The sequence below is a fragment of the Sus scrofa genome, chromosome 1 (genome assembly GCF_054392235.1).
Source record: "Sus scrofa isolate SSC_HxYL_T2T_F1_AM1 chromosome 1, Sscrofa_HxYL_maternal_Yorkshire_Landrace_v2.0, whole genome shotgun sequence".
Classification (NCBI taxonomy): domain Eukaryota; kingdom Metazoa; phylum Chordata; class Mammalia; order Artiodactyla; family Suidae; genus Sus; species Sus scrofa.
The window spans coordinates 201999599-202017702 of record NC_139383.1 but is presented as its reverse complement, the minus strand read 5'-3'; the positions used below and the strand labels follow the sequence as shown (position 1 = coordinate 202017702).

Genomic DNA, 18104 nt, shown 5'->3' with positions numbered 1-18104 from the left:
TCACATAATGTCCTCAGGGTTCATCTCTGTTGTGGTATGTGTCAGAATTTTCTTCCATTTTAAGGCGAAATAATATTCACTTGGTTGTACATGCTGCATTTTGTTTATCCATCCATCAACAGACACTTGGATTACTTCCCCTCCTGGTTATTGTAAGTATTCCTGTATCTCTCTAGGACCCTCCCTTCAATTCTTTTGGGTATACACCCAGAAGTGATTTCACTGGATCATGGTATTTCTGTTTAATATTTTGAGGAAATCGCTATACTCTTACACAGTGGCAGTGCCATTTTACATTCCTATCAACCGTGCGCAATGGTTCCAGTTTCTCTGTATCCTTACCAGCACTTGTTATTTGTGGTCCTTTTGATAATAGCCATTCTGACATGTGAGAGGTGATACCTTGTCATGATTCTGATTTGCCTACCTTTTTCTGATGATTAATGTTGAGCATCTTTTTCACACGTCTATTGGTTTATGTCTCGTTTTGTTTTTTTGGCTGTGGCGAGCAGTGGCTTGATGTGGGACCTCAGTTCCCAGACTAGGGATTAAACCTGGGCTGCAGTGGTGAAAGTGCAGAATCCTAACCACTAGACCACAAGGGACCTCCTGTATTTACTTTAAAATCATTCATTTTATGTTTTATGCTCACTTTTTATGTGTTTTAAAAAGTGTATTCCGGAGTTCCCGTCATGACGCAGTGGTTAACGAATCCTACTAGGAACCATGAGGTTCCTTAACCCACTGAACGGTCCCTGGCCTCGTTCAGTGGGTTAAGGATCTGGTGTTGCCATGAGCTGTGGTGTAGGTTTCGGGCACGGCTCGGATCCCGAGTTGCTGTGGCTCTGGCGTAGGCCAGTGGCTACAGCTCCGATTGGACCCCTAGCCTGGGAACCTCCATAAGCCGTGGGAGCAGCCCTAGAAAAGGCAAAAAGACAGAAAAAAAAAAAAGTATTCCATTAACAGTGAAACATGTTTTAAATTGAACCGCATGAAATTGCTGATATTTGAGATGGTTTCATCTGTGGTATATCATTTTGAAATTCACGTACACATTTAGGGGTATGTGACCAGCTGAGTTGGCGACAGTTGAACTGGGTTTCCAAGGGCAGGTTGCCTGTAGGGAAAGGTACCTGCCCCACTTTATGAGTCATCTACTCAGCCTGTTCCCTGTGCTGGGGTTCAGAGAGGGCACACAGTGGCAGCCTTTTTACCTGCTCCAGGCCTAAGAGGTAGGCCACCTAGCAGGATGTGTGTCTTGTAAGGCTGAGAGATTTTCCCTGAGGGACTCATTTTCCTGCTGTCCTCTGACTCAATGAGATTTGGCTGGAGTGATTCCCGTTAAGCCTGGGAAGTATCACACCACTAGGAAACCCCAGCTCATCCCCCCTGACTAGCCTCAGGGGTTCTTCTCCTAGGCTGTAACTCACCAGTACCTGTGTCCAACCTTGGAGCACATGACATCTGAAAGCACTCAGGGTGATCTAGACAGGGTTCTAAGCGCTGGGGGTCCCCCCTACCCAGGCCCCCGCAGTGAACCAAACAAGTGCAAGGGGGACCAGTAAGTGAATAGGAAAATGGGTGGTATTTTCTACAAGTGTTAATTCCTGCAGAGGACACTCAGAAAGGGGATAGGAGGTGCAGTTTTAAATAGAAGCAAGGAAAGGGAGAAAACTGGATAGATTACCTGGAGGAAGTGCTTTCTAGACTGGGGACAGCAAACTTCCAGGCCCTGGGGACAGAGAAAGCACACAGGAAGGAGGTGAGAAGGGGGTGTTGGTGAAAGCATGGGAGAGAGGCTGACCTTTTTTTTTTTTTTTTTTTTTTTGTCTTTTTAGGGCCACACCCTCAGCATATGGAGGTTTCCCAGGCTAGGGGTCTAATCAGAGCTATAGCCTCTGGCCTATGCCAGAGGCACAGCAACGCTGAATCCGAGCCGAGTCTTTGACCTACACGACAGCTCACGGCAACGCCGGATCCTTAACCCACTGAGTGAGGCCCAGGATCAAACCTGCAACCCCATGGTTCCTAGTCAGATTCGTTTCCACTGAGCCACGATGGGAATTCCCAAGGCTGACTTTTATAAGCACCACTGTCCCTCTCCAACCGAAGGTTCAGACCTGATCTCACCCCTGTAGCTCTGGGCCCCAGCACACGGTGAATTAAGGATGATTGCTCTTGCCTGAAGAAGGCAGGGGGACCCTCTTAAGGGCTGGGAGGAGTCACTATGTGAATATCAGAAGGCCGAGAATTCAGGTCACAACCTAAAAAAGAGGCTCAGATTGATAGTGGTGCAAGATGAGGTTGGAAAGGCAGGTGGGACAAATATAAGAGGGTCTGGGGGACTGTGAGGGAGGGAAGGTTTTTTTTTTGGTGTGTGGGTGTTTTTTTTTTTTTTTTAGACAACAGGAAATCACTGTAGGTTCTTGAGCAAAGTGCTGTGACAGGCAGTGCAAGACATTAGCTATTGGGAAACTTAATCTGGTAAGATTTGAAAGACAATTTAGAGCAGGGCATGAGGTGGGGAGACCTCAGAGCTGACTGGGGCAGGTGAGGACGGGGGTAAGATGTGCCCAGAAAAGGAGAAATGCAGAGAAGACTTAAATATGCAGCTTTGGAGTTGACCACAGAACAGGCTCAGGACCCGTGAGGAAAAGAATCACAGAAGCAGAGATATGTTCTGAGTCCTGGGGAGGCCAGAGGAGGGAAGGGGGTGAAGCCTGCAGCAGGGATGTTGATGTGGGCCAATCACCAGAGGGTGGGCAGAGTCCTGCAGGGATTGTTGAAACAGAAACTGCCAATTGCATCTTTGGGGGGTTACTTTTTCAACATTCGTTCATTAAAGTAACAGGAATTTTGCTTCACCTCCCCCTAAATCAGGGTAACAATCCTTTATGCCTCTGAGAAAGAAAAAAAAAAATCCCCATATAATCTGAATTCAAGAAAAAGTTGCTCGTTCCTAATAGTAACCAAAAAAACCTTCTTACTCAAATTTGAACCAGTTGAAGAAGAAACAGGAACAATGCCTTATCCTTTAAACATATTTCAGTATCTGGCTTTATTTTTGCAGTTTGTTAAATGAAGGTGGAGGTCACTTGGTGAAAACACCAAGAATCTGGGGAAGTTCCTTTCCACGCTACAAATCTTTAGGACAACTGAGGACAATCAGGTTCGACTCTCAAAGCTTGTTCTGTATGGATCTGGGATTGAAGGCAAGATGGGGAGCTTTCAGGAATTCCCTTTGTGGCTCAGCAGTTAATGAACCCGACTAGGATCCATGATGATGAGGGTTCAATACCTGGCCTTGCTCAGTGGGTTAAGGATCCAGCATTGCTGTGAGCTGTGCTATAGGTCACAGACACAGCTCGGATCCTGTGTTGCTGTGGCTGTGGTATAGGCCAGCAGCTGTAGTTCCAATCCGACCCTGGCCTGGGAACTTCCATATGCTGTGGATGCAGTCCTAAAAACCAAAAAAAAAAAAAAAAAAAAAAGAATGGGGGGCTTTCAACTCACCACAAATAGCTGATGGACGACATCCTTGTTGAAGATGATTTAGGACTAGCAGTTAAGGATCTGGCACTGTCATTGCAGTGGTGAGGATTTGATCCCTGGCCTGGGAACTTCTGCATGCTGTGGGCGCAGCCAAAAGGAAAACAAAACCTGATTCAGTTGTAACTCATTCATTTATTCAATAAATGTTGAGTGCTCCCTAAGGGGTCAGGCATTGTTATAAGGGGTCAGAGTTGTAGCCTGGGAGAGTGTAGCTTCTAGGAAAGATCGCTGGGCTGGTAGGGGCTCCTGCTTCTCCTTGTCTTCAGTGTTGGCCCAGCCAGAGGCAGAGCCCACCAAGGGCAGAAGGTTGCCATTTCTGAGGCCACCCCTAAACGAATGGAGGCTCCCTTACTGCCTCCTTGCCCTTGCTGGGTCAGCAGTGGGGGTTAGCCCCGCTCAAACCCCAACCTCTAACCCTTCCCCATTCATAGCCTCGGCGTCACAAGAGCCAGGTCTCTCTGCCCCCATAAAACGCTTCACAGAGTGTCAGATTGGTGGTGGCCCCGGAAGTTGGATGTTCCCTGGGCTCCAGTCCTGGGGATTGTTTATTTTCCGGGTGGAGGGCAAGAGAGGAGGGACAAATGTTGCAATCATCTCCATCCACATCGGCTATGTCATCTGAGGAGGGGGTGGGCTTGAGTGATCAGGTGGAGGGCAGGGGCAAAAGTGGGACACCCAGACAGAGGCTGCCAGCCTCATCAGAGCTGACTCAGGCCAATGGGCACCCCACCTGCGGCAGCCCTAGGAGATGGAGCAGCCCGGCCCACATGGCCCGGCCTCCCGCCCCTGACTTGACTTGATAACGAACCAGAAACTGAAACAGGGTCAGGATTCCCGGCTTGAAGTCAGAGATGAGTCACTGCTCAGAGCAGCTGCAATAGCTGAGAAGAGGCACCATAGAGGCAGGCAGGTGAGAATGGGAGACAGGATGGTGGGCTCAAGGTATTTCTCTGGGGTAGTGGCCCATGGAGGTGGTAGGAGGGGGCCTCCTGGACCTGAGGCTGCCAGACAGGACCAGAGAGAGGCCCTAGGACCGCCAGACTGAAGAAGCCAGTTGGGGTGGCAAGAGGCCAACTTCCTCCTGTGCCAGATGGTATTTGTGACAAAGGGCAGGGCAGAGGGTGTGGACTGGCTGGGAAGTGGCTGAGGACGCCTGGGGCCTCGGCTGGCCCTTGAGTGATGCTCCTCCTGCACCCCCCTCTCCAGCGCATCTGAGGGTCCCCGGTGGAACATGGCAAGAGGCATGGATGTGGTGGCCATGGACTGTGAGATGGTGGGGCTGGGGCCCTTCCGGGAGAGCGGCTTGGCTCGCTGCAGCCTTGTGGACTTCCATGGCACCGTGCTCTATGACAAGTTCATCCGGCCTGAGGGCGAGATCACTGACTACAGAACCCCAGTCAGCGGAATCACAGCTCGGAACATGGAGGGGGCCACCCCGTTCGCCGTGGCCAGGCTGGAGGTAAGTGAAGGGCCATATGCCAGCCAGGCCAGCAGGGCTATGGATAACACACACACACACACACACACACACACACACACACACACACACACACACACACACACACACACACACACACACACACACACGAGGGCAGAAGGTACTTCCCGGGTACCTTCCCCGGTTGTCTGATTTGTGAGCCCAGTCATGTAAGATTTCCTGTCACCCCTGCACCAGGCATAAGAAACCTGTTGCCATGTCTGAGAAGTCTTCCTGCCATCAGACACCTTTAGACACACACCTGGGAGCAGGCCCCAGGGCATCTGGTTCACCTTGCTGGTCTTGTGATGGGGACACTGTGTCCTGCCTGATGTTCCTTGAACATTGATTTAGGAGCTAGATTCCTCCTTTCCTCCATGCTGGCTGCCTCTGGGGACCCTGCAGAGAAATGGGGGATGGGTCTGGGTGGAGGCCCTCACTGACTGGGCCCTTGGTAGGGGGCCCTTCTGGTCCTGGGAACAGGCCAGAGTCACCTGACCCCAGGGAGGGCTTTCTCCCAGACCCATGGCAGGCCACCTGCTCATAGAGGTTGGCACGTCACTCCAAGGTCCCCTACCCTCTTGCCCTCCGGCTTGTTGTGACATGTTCTCCAGTCTACTTTCTGTTTCTCTGAATCAGTAGATGAAAAAGAAACTTAACCACTCTGAAAGTGGCACCTTAGTCATTTCTGGGAAGTTGAACTCATTGTGAGGAAGTTCTTAGAGAACAAAGACAGCTGAAGTTCACCTCAGTCCCCCACACTGTGCACACATCAGGCTCCGGGCGCTGGCGATAAGGCCATAACAATAGCCACTGTTTTCTGAGCACTGGCTACTCACTGGACGCTCTTCTGAGCGCCATCTACAAAACAGCCCGCCGGGAGCTGTTAGTGCAGTGATAAGGGGGCCAGGTTTGAATCCTGGCTTTGTTCCTCCTCCCCTAAGTTACTTTAGGCAATTTCCTCACCCATTTCCTGGAAAGGAAAATGGGGTCATCACAGGAGTAGTCTCATAGCGTGGTTGTGAGGATTGAGAAGGGGCTGGAGAGAGTACCTATGTTAAGTACTCAAAAACTGTTAGCTGTTAGGAGTCTTTCCTTGTTGTCCCCATATTATAGATGAGGAAACTGAGGCTCTCTTGAACTAAATATTGGCTTGCAAGGTACCACAGAGTGAGTGGCTTAAACAGCAGAAGTATCTTGTCTCATGTTCTGGAGGCTGGAAGTCTCAGACCAAGGAGGACTGGTTCATTCTGAGGGCTGCAAGGGAAAACCTCTTCTGTGTCCTTCTCATAGCTTCTGATGATTTGCTAGCCATCTTTGGTATTCCTTGGCTTAGAATCCCAACTTATGCCTTCCTGCTCACTCGGCATTCTTCCTGAGTGCATGTCTCTATACCCAAATCTGCACCCATCCCCAACACACCTGTGGGATTTTTTTGGCTGTGCCTGTGGCATGTGGAAGATCCCAGGCCAAGGGTAAACCCCACACCACAGCAGTGACCCAAGCCAAGCAGTGACAACACGGGATCCTTAACACATTGCATCACAAGAGATATCCCTCCCCTTTTTATAAGGACCTGGTCATATTGGTTAAAGAGCCACCATACCCCAGTATAATCTCATCCTAACAATAACATCTGCAGTGACCCTTTTTCCATAAGCCACATTTTGAGGGAGCTGGAGTTCATTTCAAACAAATGAATTTGAAAAAGAACAAAATTTAATTCATAACTAAGTAATTCACACAAGTTCAGATAACCAGAATGTGGAAGAGCTGGTCAGGATTAGAAACTCAGGCTAAAAATCTCTAGAGCTGTGTGTCCATTAGGGAGCCACCCTTCCCATGTGACTGGTAAGTGCCTGAAAAGTGACTGGTCTGGACTGAGTTGTGCTGTAAGTGTAAAATGCACACCTAATTTCAAAGATTTGTATAAAAAAAGAACCATAAAGTATCTCAATAATTTCTAAATACAGGTTAAATGTTGAAAGGAGAGTATTTTTGATATATTGGGTTCAATAAAACATATTAAAACAAATTTCACCTATTTCTTTTTATTTATTTATTTTTTTTGGCTGTTCCTGTGGCATGAGGAAGTTCCCGGGCCAGGGATGGAAGCCACACCACAGCAGTAACCAGAGCCACAGCAGGAACAACATCACATCCTTAACCCACTGAGTCACCAGGGAACTCCACTTTTTACCTTTTTAAATATGGCCGTTGATGATTTAAAATTATACATGTGGCTCACATTCTATTTCTTTCTATTAGACAGCACTGATCTCGAGGTACTAAGAGGACACTAAAGAGCCCTGAGGAGGGGACACAGTATGTCAGGGTGCTTCTGGAAAGATTCCATGAAGCTGGTGCTATTTGCCAAAGGGGTGGGAAGAGTCTGTGCATGCAGCTCAACTGGCCATAGAGAGTCATGGAAGATTCCTGAGTGAGAGCACGGCAGGATCTAAGCCACTGTAGAGAAAGCCTGAACAGGGGTGCTGGGGAGGATGGATAGGGGTGAAGGAGACGGCTGCAGAAGGAAGAGTCTGAGCCCCCTGGGAGCAGTTATGAGGGCCTCAGTCATCAGTAGCACCCAGAGATTGGAAAGGAGGAGACATTAGGACAGAGGAGGACCAAGAAGATGTGGGTCTGTTCAGGTGCCGATGGGAGGCCCAGGGACACTGCGTGGAGCTGCCCACACTCAGATCCCCACTGAGCAGTCAGGTGGGCAGCATGGCCCCATCCCTTCTCCTCCTCCCCACCTTCCTCCCCATCCCTGTGGCAGAAAGAGCAGGAGAGAAGAGGCAGCAGAGAAATGCAATTCCCTGGGCACCCTCAGACATGGCCTGGGAGTCAGGACACCTTGATCCTTATCCAGATTTGGTGCAGAAATACTTAAGTTTCTCATATGGAGATTGTGCCAGGCCCTTCCAGAGCTGCACATAACAGCTGTTCCAGGAGGGAGGCAGGAATCTGAAGACCAGGCAGCTCTTTGGAACCACATCTGAGGTTCATGTTGCCTGCTCTATCACTTCCTGGTTTGTATGACCTTTGGCAAGTTCTTGACCCTTTCTGAGCTTCGCTTTTCTCCTCCCTCTTCACACAGGTTGGGTGTAGTGATGTGGCCTGCAGCCCAAAAACGCTGTGCCTGATGCACGGCTGATGGTCACTCCATGTGCCTGTGGAGAGATCAGGGCAGAAACCCATATCATATATCCTGTCATCTCTCCAGCTCCCCTTGAAAACGGTGAGCCCAGCTAATCTCAGAAACTCCCCCAGACCTGGCTCAGATCACTGCCCCCCCACCCCGTGTCCAAATATCTCCATGGCTCCCTATTGTCTGAGGGCCACCTGGTCAATGCTAGTGGTGTTCCAAACCCCACCTACCTACCTTTCCTGCCTTCTCTCTCAGCTCAGCCCCAACCCTGCTCCCTCCCATCCCCCATCCCTTCCCCTAGAGATACTGCCATTCTGGCCCAGGCTAGAGGAGTCCTATGTGATGTTCTTCCCCAGTCCTCACTCTTCCCACCCAACCCTACCCCCCTTGGGGGGGGGGGGTCGGTCTCATCCTCCTTGCTGTAGCCCACACTTTAAAGCTTGCCTGGCCACGCACAGGAGTCTCTCTGGCTCCACAGCTCCTGCCATATACTTTACCTGCCCCAGGTTGGATGTTGTGCTTTGAACACACCAGGTGTCCTGAGAATATCTGTGGGATTGGAGTTGAATTAATTTTCACAATACAGGAGTTTAAGCAGTTGCATGGAACAAAATTTCCTCTGCCCTCATGTTGGCTTTTGCTGTCAAAGCCCAGGGGGAAGGGAGCAAGCACAGTCTCTAGACTTGACTGGATGTGGGTCCAGTCCCAGCTCTGCTACTTGATTGCCCTGTCCCCTCTGGCTTGTTCCTAACCCTCTTTGTGGCCCTCAGTAGGATCCTCTGTAACAGAGGGGTGATGAAATAGCACAGGGGTATCCGGCATGCGGTCCAGGCACTTTTGAGGCACTTTGCATACATTATTGCTTTTAACTCCCCACCACAACTTTGGGAGGTCGTTAAGTAGTGTCATCACCCTATTTTATAGATAAGCAAACTGAGAAACAGGCTGAGCAAAGTGTCCAAGGAAGGGGAAGAGCAGAGACTCAAATTCCAGCCCCAGTTCTTGCTCTGTGAGGTTCCAATCCTGTGGTCAAAGTGTGTAAATGCACGCTGTGAATGCTAAGTGACTGGTATACTAAGGGCAGTGTCGGTACAGCATGGCAGTGACTGTGGTATGACATATTCACTGTCATTTGTTTTCTTGAATGAGGCACTGAGGCAGCTTGACCCTACTCATCACACAGTGTTTTAATCCCAAAGACCAGGCTCATCACACAGTGTTTTAATCCCAGGACCAGGGGCCCCAAAATGTTCTGGGGCAGAAGACTGCCAGGCATTTATCAGATCCCATAAAGCCAAAGCAACACCTCACAAGTGAGGCTAGGCTCACCACTCACCCACCTGTCCCTCCCTCCCAAGGGAGCAGTGAGTGGGCCTGGTTAGCAGTAAGCTGTGGACCAGACCATAGAAGCCAGGAGGGCTCTGAGGAGCCCCTGAGAACCCCGGAGTCCACCCAGGAGCTGTGCTGCCATAAGGCACTGAGGTTTTGAGTGGGCTCCTCTTTTTTTTTTTTTTTTGTAATGTGATTCTATTGCTTTTATAATGCGAGGTAATTGCCTTGTTATCTTCTGACACCTGTAGGTTTGACTGTCATGAGAGTGGTGGTTCTCAAGGCACTGTGATTTTGCCCCCAAGGGGACATTGAGCCATATCTGGAGATATTTTTGGCTGTCCAAAGTGAGGTAGGGAGGCTGCTACAAACATCCAGTGGGTAGAAGCCAGGGATGGCACTGAACATCTGACAATGCACAGGACAGACACACACACCAAAGAAGTATCCAGCTGCAAATGTTAATAGTGCTGAGCTTGAGAACCCTGGCCTACAGAGAGCCCCACAAATCAGACTGTCTGCACAGAAGGGAAGCTGTGAAGAGACCGAGGTCCAGAGAGAGGCAGTGACTTGCTAAGGACACATAGCAAACTGAGCTACAACCCAGCACTCAGATTCAGGGCTCTCACTTGACAGGTTAATGCTTTTTAAATGAATTTTTTGACCTAATGATAGTTGTTAATAGCTTGTCACTCACTTTTGTAAGTAAAGCTGTTTTAATGCTGATCTGGTGTGGTGAATACCATCCACATCATGACAGATTGGGGAACGATAATGACGCTGATCTTGTTTGGCATTGTGGTTTAGGTGGGAAACAGACAAAAAGGAGGCCACAGCAGCTTGTGAACAGGGAGCAGTTTCAGCTATACTGGTGTAGTAGCCCTTGCCCAGGTCCCAGTGTCCTACTGGGGCTCAGCCACCTGGCAGGTTTCTCTGGGGCTCAGCCAGATGGTGGAGGACGACCTTGTCAACCAGGTTCACCCCAGGGTGAGCAGCCTCGTGGGAAGAAGACATGAACAGGGAGCAGGGGGGAGTCCCTTATAATCAGTCCCCTGGCTGCCAGGAATGAACGAATGGACAGGTGAACTAATGGGCAGGTGGAAGGATGGAAACATGATGGAAGCAGCAAGCTCTGCAGGCTGGGCAAGTGCTGGTGCACAGATTTCCAGACTCAGCAGATGGGAAGAATATCCTAGAATGTTTGCTAACACCGCTCCCCTGGCCATGTTGATGCAGTCTGTCTGGAGTAGGGCCTTGCCCTCTGGATTTTTAACAGGAGCTCTAGGTGATTATTTATTTATTCTTTTTAGGGCCGCACCCACAGCATATGGAAGTTCCTAGGCTAGGGACTGAATCATAGCTACAGCTGCCGGCCTACGCCACAGCCACAGCAACACGGGATCTGAGCGTGTCTGTGACCTACACCACAGCTCGTGGCAGTGCCGGGTCCTTAACCCACAGAGCAGGGCCAGGGATTGAACCCATGTCCTCATAGATACTAGTTGGGTTTCTTACCCCTGAGCCATAATGGGAACTCTTCCAGGTGATTTTTTTGATCAGGCCCCTCTGAGAAATACTTGGACTAGAGGGGAAACACACTGGAAAGAGAATGGGGGCAGACACGTGTACCAGGGCCTGTGACTCCCCTACATGTGACATGGGTACACACCACTCTGCACCTCCCTTTTCTTGTTGCTAAGATGGTATGATAATCTCCACGTTATAGGAGCCAGATTCAAAAAGTTTTCACTGAGAGCTATCATGGGCCCAGCAGTGCTCTCCACTCTGAAATTAATAATGCTAATGTAGCCCCTAGGTTCTCAGTAGGTGCTAATAATAACCCTAATAATAGTGACAGGGTCAGGCATATCCAGACACTGCATCTCAGCTATCAACTCACCAGCTGTGTGACCTGGGCAAGTCTCTTACCCTTTCTGACCCACAGCCCCCTCCACCATAAAAAGAAACTAAGAATATTCTTGTTGAGAAACCTTATGATGAGGTGAGGAAAGCACCTGGCACAGTTCCAGGCAATGAGACCAGATCGATGAATGTTCCTTTCCTCCGCCCACTCCAGTTCTTTCCAGGAGTCTGAGCCTCCATCCCCTGCATTTGACACGCCTCTCTCATGACACTGATTCAGGGCAGACTGCAGGTCACACAGCCCCAAGGCCCTGCCAGCTGACACCTCCACCGTGCCCCAGGCTCCCTCTCAGCCCTGCCTTAGAAAGTCCATGGAGCTTCACCGCCCCAGGCCAGCACCTTACAAATGGGGAAGCCCAGAGATGGTCTTCGACCCGCCTGAGATCACACAGCAAGTCCCAGTGGCCTTTCCCTATCTGGTGCCCAGCATCTTTGTCCTAAGGAGCTGTTATCTCTCTGCCAAATGGACTGTTCTCTTCCCCCAACTTCTTCCTTCCTTCTGCCTGTCCTATTTTCTCTCTTGATGTGTCTTGCGGTCCTAAATGTAGGCCCCCGCCCCCAAAACCTTGGGCTCAGGAAGTGATGAACTTCCCAGGAATCTACCTCATGATTCATGGGACGGGCCATGGCTGCTTGGGGATGGCAGACAGTTCCCTCAGGGATTTGTGTGAACTGGATCTGAGCCAACTCTGAGGCAGGGAAAACAGGCCACATTGTTCAGAAACATAGAAGATGTCAGCAGGAAAATGTGCGTGACCACCTCTGCCCAACACGGCCCCATCCCCCACGCCTGAGTCTCTGCCCCTCCCCTGTGTGCTGCACCGAGCCCTTTCCTCCATGGAAGGTTCCCCTCGAGCTGCTTCTCTGAAGTTGTGTGCCTTTACCATTCAGGGTGACTCCCAGACCAGGAGCATCTGCACACCTGTCGGACACGCAGAGTCCGGCATTTGAATCCAGATTTTGGTGTGATTCACCAGGTGACTCCTAAGCCCAAGCGTGACAAGCACTAGTGTCTCTCAGGATGGCCTAGCTTCATTCTTCGAGTGTGCTTTCCCCAGTCCCTAAGCTGTGTGGGGGCTCTGTCCAGAGGGGGCCCCAAAAAAACCAAGGTCACGGTGGGGCAGGCTGGTGCCATTGCCTGTTGATGGTGGATAGACAGACCCTGTCTCTAGGGCTCTTGGAGCCTTGGCCTCCACTTCTGCAAAGGGGTGGCAGATCAAAGGCCCCACATGATGTCCCGGGAGCCCACTAGAAGCAGAAGCAAGATGCCAGAGGGTCCTTTTCGGGGCATAGAGGAAGATATGGAGGGTGCAAAAGAAGAGTCCATGGTGGGCCTGAGGCAGCCATGAGCCACCTGCAGCCGGCCTGGTACAGCTTGCCCCAAGGTCCCCCTTCCATCTTCCCCAATGGCAGCCAGGGGGAAGGAAAGGTGGCCAGAGATTGAGGCTCTGGGCTGGGGCACTCTAGGGGTCACACTTCACAGCTTGGCAGTTGGGCTAGCTCTTTCTTCATAAGATGGTGGGGACAAGTAGGCACCACAGCCAGCCTGCTGGCTTTGGGGGCTGGCTCTGCCAATGATTAGCTGTGTGACTGTCCCATTTATCTAATGGTGCTCAGCAAGTCACCCCAAAACCTAGTGCTTCAAACAATGTCAATATTTATGTCACTCACGCATCTGTAATCTGGGCAGCGCTTGGCAGACAGGGGCAGCTGGTCGGCTGAGGCATTGGCAGGCTGGGGATTGGGATCACCAGCTGGTTTGCTTGCCCACCTGTCCTGAGGCTGCTGCTGGGGCTCCTTGTACACACCTCACCACCCCAGGGTGGTATCCCCAGCAGGTTGGCTTCAGGGTGACTCAGGGGTCCAAGGACACTGGCTCCATACAGAAGTCAGAAGTCACACAGCCTATCCCATATTTAAGGTGAGGGGGATTAGACTCCATCTTTTCTGAGAGGAGCAGTAAGGAATCTGCAAATTTGTTTTAGAATCATCAGAGTCACCTTGAGGAAATTACTCCACTTCCTGGTGCTTCAGTTTGCAAAATTTAAACATAGCACCCCTCTCCCTGCATTGCTTTATGAATTTTCTGTGGCTGCTGTAGCAAAAACTATAGACTCAGTGGTTTAAAATAACCCAAATTTATCATTTCGCAGCTCTGTGGTTCAGAAGTCCGAGTGGGTCTCACGTGCTGAGGCCAAGGTGTCGGCAGAGGGCATTCCTTTCTACAACCTCTGGAGGAGGGTCTGTTTCCTGCCCTTTCCAGCTTCAATGGCGGCTCCTGTTCCTGCCTCATGGCCCCATCCTCCACCTCCTCAGCCACAGACCTCTCTGACATCCACATACAAGGACCTTTGGGATTATGCTGGGTCCACCTGGACAATCCAGAAACTCTATTTTAAGGCCATCTGATTAGCAAACTAAAGTTCACCTGTAACTTTAATTTCATGTAATGTGTTCACAGGTCCTGGGCATTAGGGCTTGGGCATCTTTGGGAGGTCATCATTCTGCTTGCCAGGTAGGGTTGTTGAAAGGATTAAACCATACAATGTATGTGACTCATCTGATGGGTGTCTGGCCCATGGATTGGGCCAGTAAGTGCTGGCCACTGCTCTTATACATGGAAACCATGGAAGGAGTTAAGATGAGCCTTCCTTGCAGAACTAAGCTGTTGAAGTTGAGCAGAGCCTGGACCAGTTCCCTCATTTTATCGATGGATATATATGTTCAAAGCCCAGAGAGGGATGGTGATTTGCTCAAAGTCACACAGCAAGTCAAGGAAGGGCTGCTCCCTGCCTTGATGCACTAAGTTTTGCCCCAGACCCACCTGGAGGCCCCTGGGTGAGGTGTGGGGCACCTGTCTTCCTGGCCAGATCCTGCAGCTCCTGAAAGGCAAGCTGGTGGTGGGTCATGACCTGAAGCACGACTTCAAGGCGCTGAAGGAGAACATGAGCAACTATACCATCTACGACACCGCCCAGGATAGGCTGCTGTGGCGCGAGGCTGACCTGCACTACTGCCGACGCGTTTCCCTCCGCCTGCTGAGCCAGCGCCTGCTCGGGCGGCGCATCCAGGTGAGGATGCCCTGTTCCCAGGCTGGGGCTGGACCTCCGGCTCCAGGGGTCCTGGCCTTCCCCCTGGAACCCGAAACTCCCCCCAGGGGCCTGAGAACCAATATTTGGCTCCAAAGATGCGCGATCTCCCCGTGATCCTGAGAGGTTGTGTGCTGTGAGAGGAGCAGGGTTTTCACCATAACGAGCAGGGAATGTATTTGAGAGCTGACCTGGGAAGTCCGGAAGGGAAGGCACCCAGGCAGGGCGATTTTGTTTTTATTTTTTGCTTTTTAGGGCTGAACGCACGGCATATGGAAGTTCCCAGGCTAGGGGTTGAATCGGAGCTACAGCTGCCGGCTTACACCATAGCCACAGCAATGCCAGATCCCAGCCGTGACTGTGACCTACACCACAGCTCATGGCAACTCCGGATCCTTAACCCTCTGAGTGAGGAAGTCAGGGATCGAACCCGCATCCTCATGGATCCTAGTTGGGTTCGTTAACTGCTGAGCCACGATGGGAACTCCAAGGTGATTTTGTTTTTATAGTCATGTCAGTTTCCCTGTGGATAATCGAAGCTTAATCCCCCTGCTGAGCTCTGGGAAATGGTGTAAGCCCAGGCCTCAGATTTATCCAGGGAGATGCAGTATTTACACATGACTTCCACCAGCAGCAGCTGCTGCTGCTCCTGGGGCTCTAATTCCTCAGCACTTGCAGCTACAAGCTGGCCACTGGGAACTGCGCCTGCATGTGGGCTCTTCCATGTCAAAGGATTGTTATGAAGCACCTGTTCTGGGCCAGGCTGGACCAGAGGCTGAGGACATGAGGTGAATGAGGCCCTGCCCATCCCTGGGAAAATCCTGGTTGAAGCGAGGGTGGCCCACGACCTGACTGCCGGCACACCTGTGAGGTGTGTCTGATAGAGGAGAGAGCAGGGATGAAGGATGAGTGGCAGGCAGGAGACCAGGGCTGAGTGGAGTTTGAAGAGTGTGTCTTAGTGGAGGAGGGAAGGAGAGGGGGTGCAGGGGAGGGGAGGGCCGGAACCCCAGCCTGAGGAATGAGGCGTGGCTTGGCTGGGGAGCAGGAATGTATAGGAGGCAGGGGATAGGCCTGAGTTTGGGCCCCTCTGTTAGGCTTGTGGCACCAGGGGTCTAGGCCAGAGTGTCAGCACCTTGACTCACTGAAGAACCCTGTTCTCAATGTGCTGAACCAGGAGCACCTTAGAAACAGTTTTGTACATGTTCCTCAGTGCCCTGGGGTCCCCGTGAGAACCCCTCTGGGTCTGAGGGCAAGTCTGCAGCGACCACCCCCTCCACCCTGACTCTAAGCACCTAAAGGACACAGCTTGGCTCAGGTAGCTGGGTTTTGTGCCTGGCCACGCCTGGGCCTAGTGCTAATGGGTGAAGCCAGGCTTGCTTCAGCCACCTGCTGAGTCCAGGGCATTAGAGGCTTCGGGGGCGGGGGGGGGGGGGGACTCACCCAATGACCCCTTCAGGGTCCTGGAAAGCAGGGTGTGAACAGGCCCAGGCCACATGGGGCACCTGGATTTAGCCCCACCCCAAGTCCCCACCCTATACCTGTGTCTGCAGGACAGTGTGTTGGGACACAACTCGGTGGAAGATGCCAGGGCAACAATGGAACTTTACCGACTCTCCAGAAGAATTCGAGAACAATGAGGGCTGCCTGTCAGGTGCACCCTCCCCAAGGACTAGAGGACTTCATCTCTTCAAGACAAAAACTCCCTTACTTTTGGAAAATGCATTTTTAACAGTAAAATTTCTCTATATTTTCTCTACGTCCTTGGATCCTTCTCTTGTCATTTTCTTTCTTCTCTCTAGCGGACAGCATCCAGCACTGAGAGAGCAATGGACACTTGAGCTGCAATGGGGGCAAGTGTCAATTTCCTTAATACCTTTAATTCTGTGAGTCTAAGAAAAAGTCCCTGTGACTTAATTAATACTCCTTCTGCTTTCCTTTTCCAGCTACTTTTATGCCTGGGAGAGTGGCATTATTTCCTGGGGGTAGCGCCCAGCTCAGATGGGTAGCATCTCTTTTTTTTTTTTTTTTTTTTTTTTTTGTCTTTTTGCCATTTCTTGGGCTGCTCCCGCAGCATATGGAGGTTCCCAGGCTAGGGGTAGAATCGGAGCTGTAGCCGCTGGCCTATGCCAGAGCCACAGCAACTCGGGATCCAAGCCGTGTCTGCAACCTACACCACAGCTCATGGCAACACCGGATCCTCAACCCACTGAGCAAGGCCAGGGATCGAACCTGCAACCTCATGGTTCCTAGTCAGATTCATTAACCACTGAGCCAAGACTGGAACTCTGGTAGCATCTCATTTTGAAATTGGTGTCACAGCACTGGTAAGCTTCAAGGCAAAGGGACAAGGGATGTGATGGTCACTACACCTGGTGGCCTCCAGCAAGTCCTCCTACCTCTTATTAGTAAAACAAGAAAGCAAAGGTAGTGGACTCTGGAGTCTAAAGGATCTAGGTTGGAATCCTGGTTCTGCCATTTGGTAGCTGTGTGACCTACGGCAAGTTACTTAACCTCTCTGTGCTTCAGTTTCTCCATCTGGAAAACAGAGAATTGTAACAATTCACAGTGTTCTTGTGAGATGTTACATACAAAGCATCCAGCACCATGCCTGTCATAGCTCAAACAGCCACCAAATGTCCATCACTGGTGATTGTTCTCTGCACCACCTGCTGATCTAAGAGAGCAGCTGTCCTCTACTGCAGGGCCCCACCTCTGAAGGAAGGGCAAGCAGAATACATGTGAAGGGTCCTAACCAGAGCAGTGATTGTGCATCACAGTCAGCTGCAAAGTTGTTCTTTGAATCTGTACTTGGGTCTGGCTTCACTCCCCTGAAGATTCCTTGGGGTAGAGGACTGGGGGCAGGGCAGGTACCTGTTAGTATTTTGACCTTCACAGGAAAATTTGATGCCTAAGACTTTGGAATTGCCTGAGGAGCTTTTTCAGCATCCCCAGTACCTAAGCATAGTCTCCTCATGTTGGACCAGACTTCAGCATCCCTGGAGGCTGCTGAGCCCCATCCTAGAGTTTCTGATTCAACAGGTCTGGGGTGGTACCCAAGAATTCTCCACAAGTTCCCCGTTGATGTTCTGCTGCTGGCCCAGGGACCATGCTTTGAGAAGCACTGCCTGAGCATCAGGCAATTGTGATATTCAGTCAAGGTTGAGCCACTGGCCTAAGGGTTGAGAACCACCAGGGGGGTTTCTCGCCCCTGCATCTCCCTTGGCTTCCTGTTCATGCAGAGAGGGGGCCACAGCCCTGTAGGACATGTCCTCAATAGCCCACTTCATGGATGAGGGGCTGGAGGTGAGGTTAAGAATCCAAGGGATGGAGTTTCTGTTGTGGCGCAGCGGAAACGAATCTGACTAGGAACCATGAGGTTGCAGGTTTTATCCGTGGCCCTGCTTTGTGGGTCAAGGATCCAGCATTGCCATGAGCTGTGGTGTAGGTCTCAGGTGTGGCTAGGATCCTTCGCTACTGTGGCTGTGGGGTAGGCCAGCGGCTACAGCTTCGCTTTGACTCCTGGTCTGGGAACCTCCATATGCCATGGGTGCAGCCCTAAAAAGACAAAACAAATGAAAAAAGA

General features: G+C 51.0%; 1 protein-coding gene across 2 annotated transcripts; it reads left to right on the top strand.

Annotated features, from left to right (window-relative positions):
• The first annotated feature begins 4371 nt into the window (after window positions 1–4371).
• ISG20 (interferon stimulated exonuclease gene 20) lies at window positions 4372–16277 on the top strand. Of its 2 annotated transcripts, none has more exon segments than NM_001005351.3 (4): window positions 4372–4462; window positions 4759–5011; window positions 14303–14503; window positions 16072–16276. In NM_001005351.3, coding segments are annotated over 3 exon segments (516 nt in total). In that variant the 5' UTR covers window positions 4372–4462; window positions 4759–4783; the 3' UTR covers window positions 16159–16276.
• The last annotated feature ends 1827 nt before the right edge of the window (window positions 16278–18104 follow it).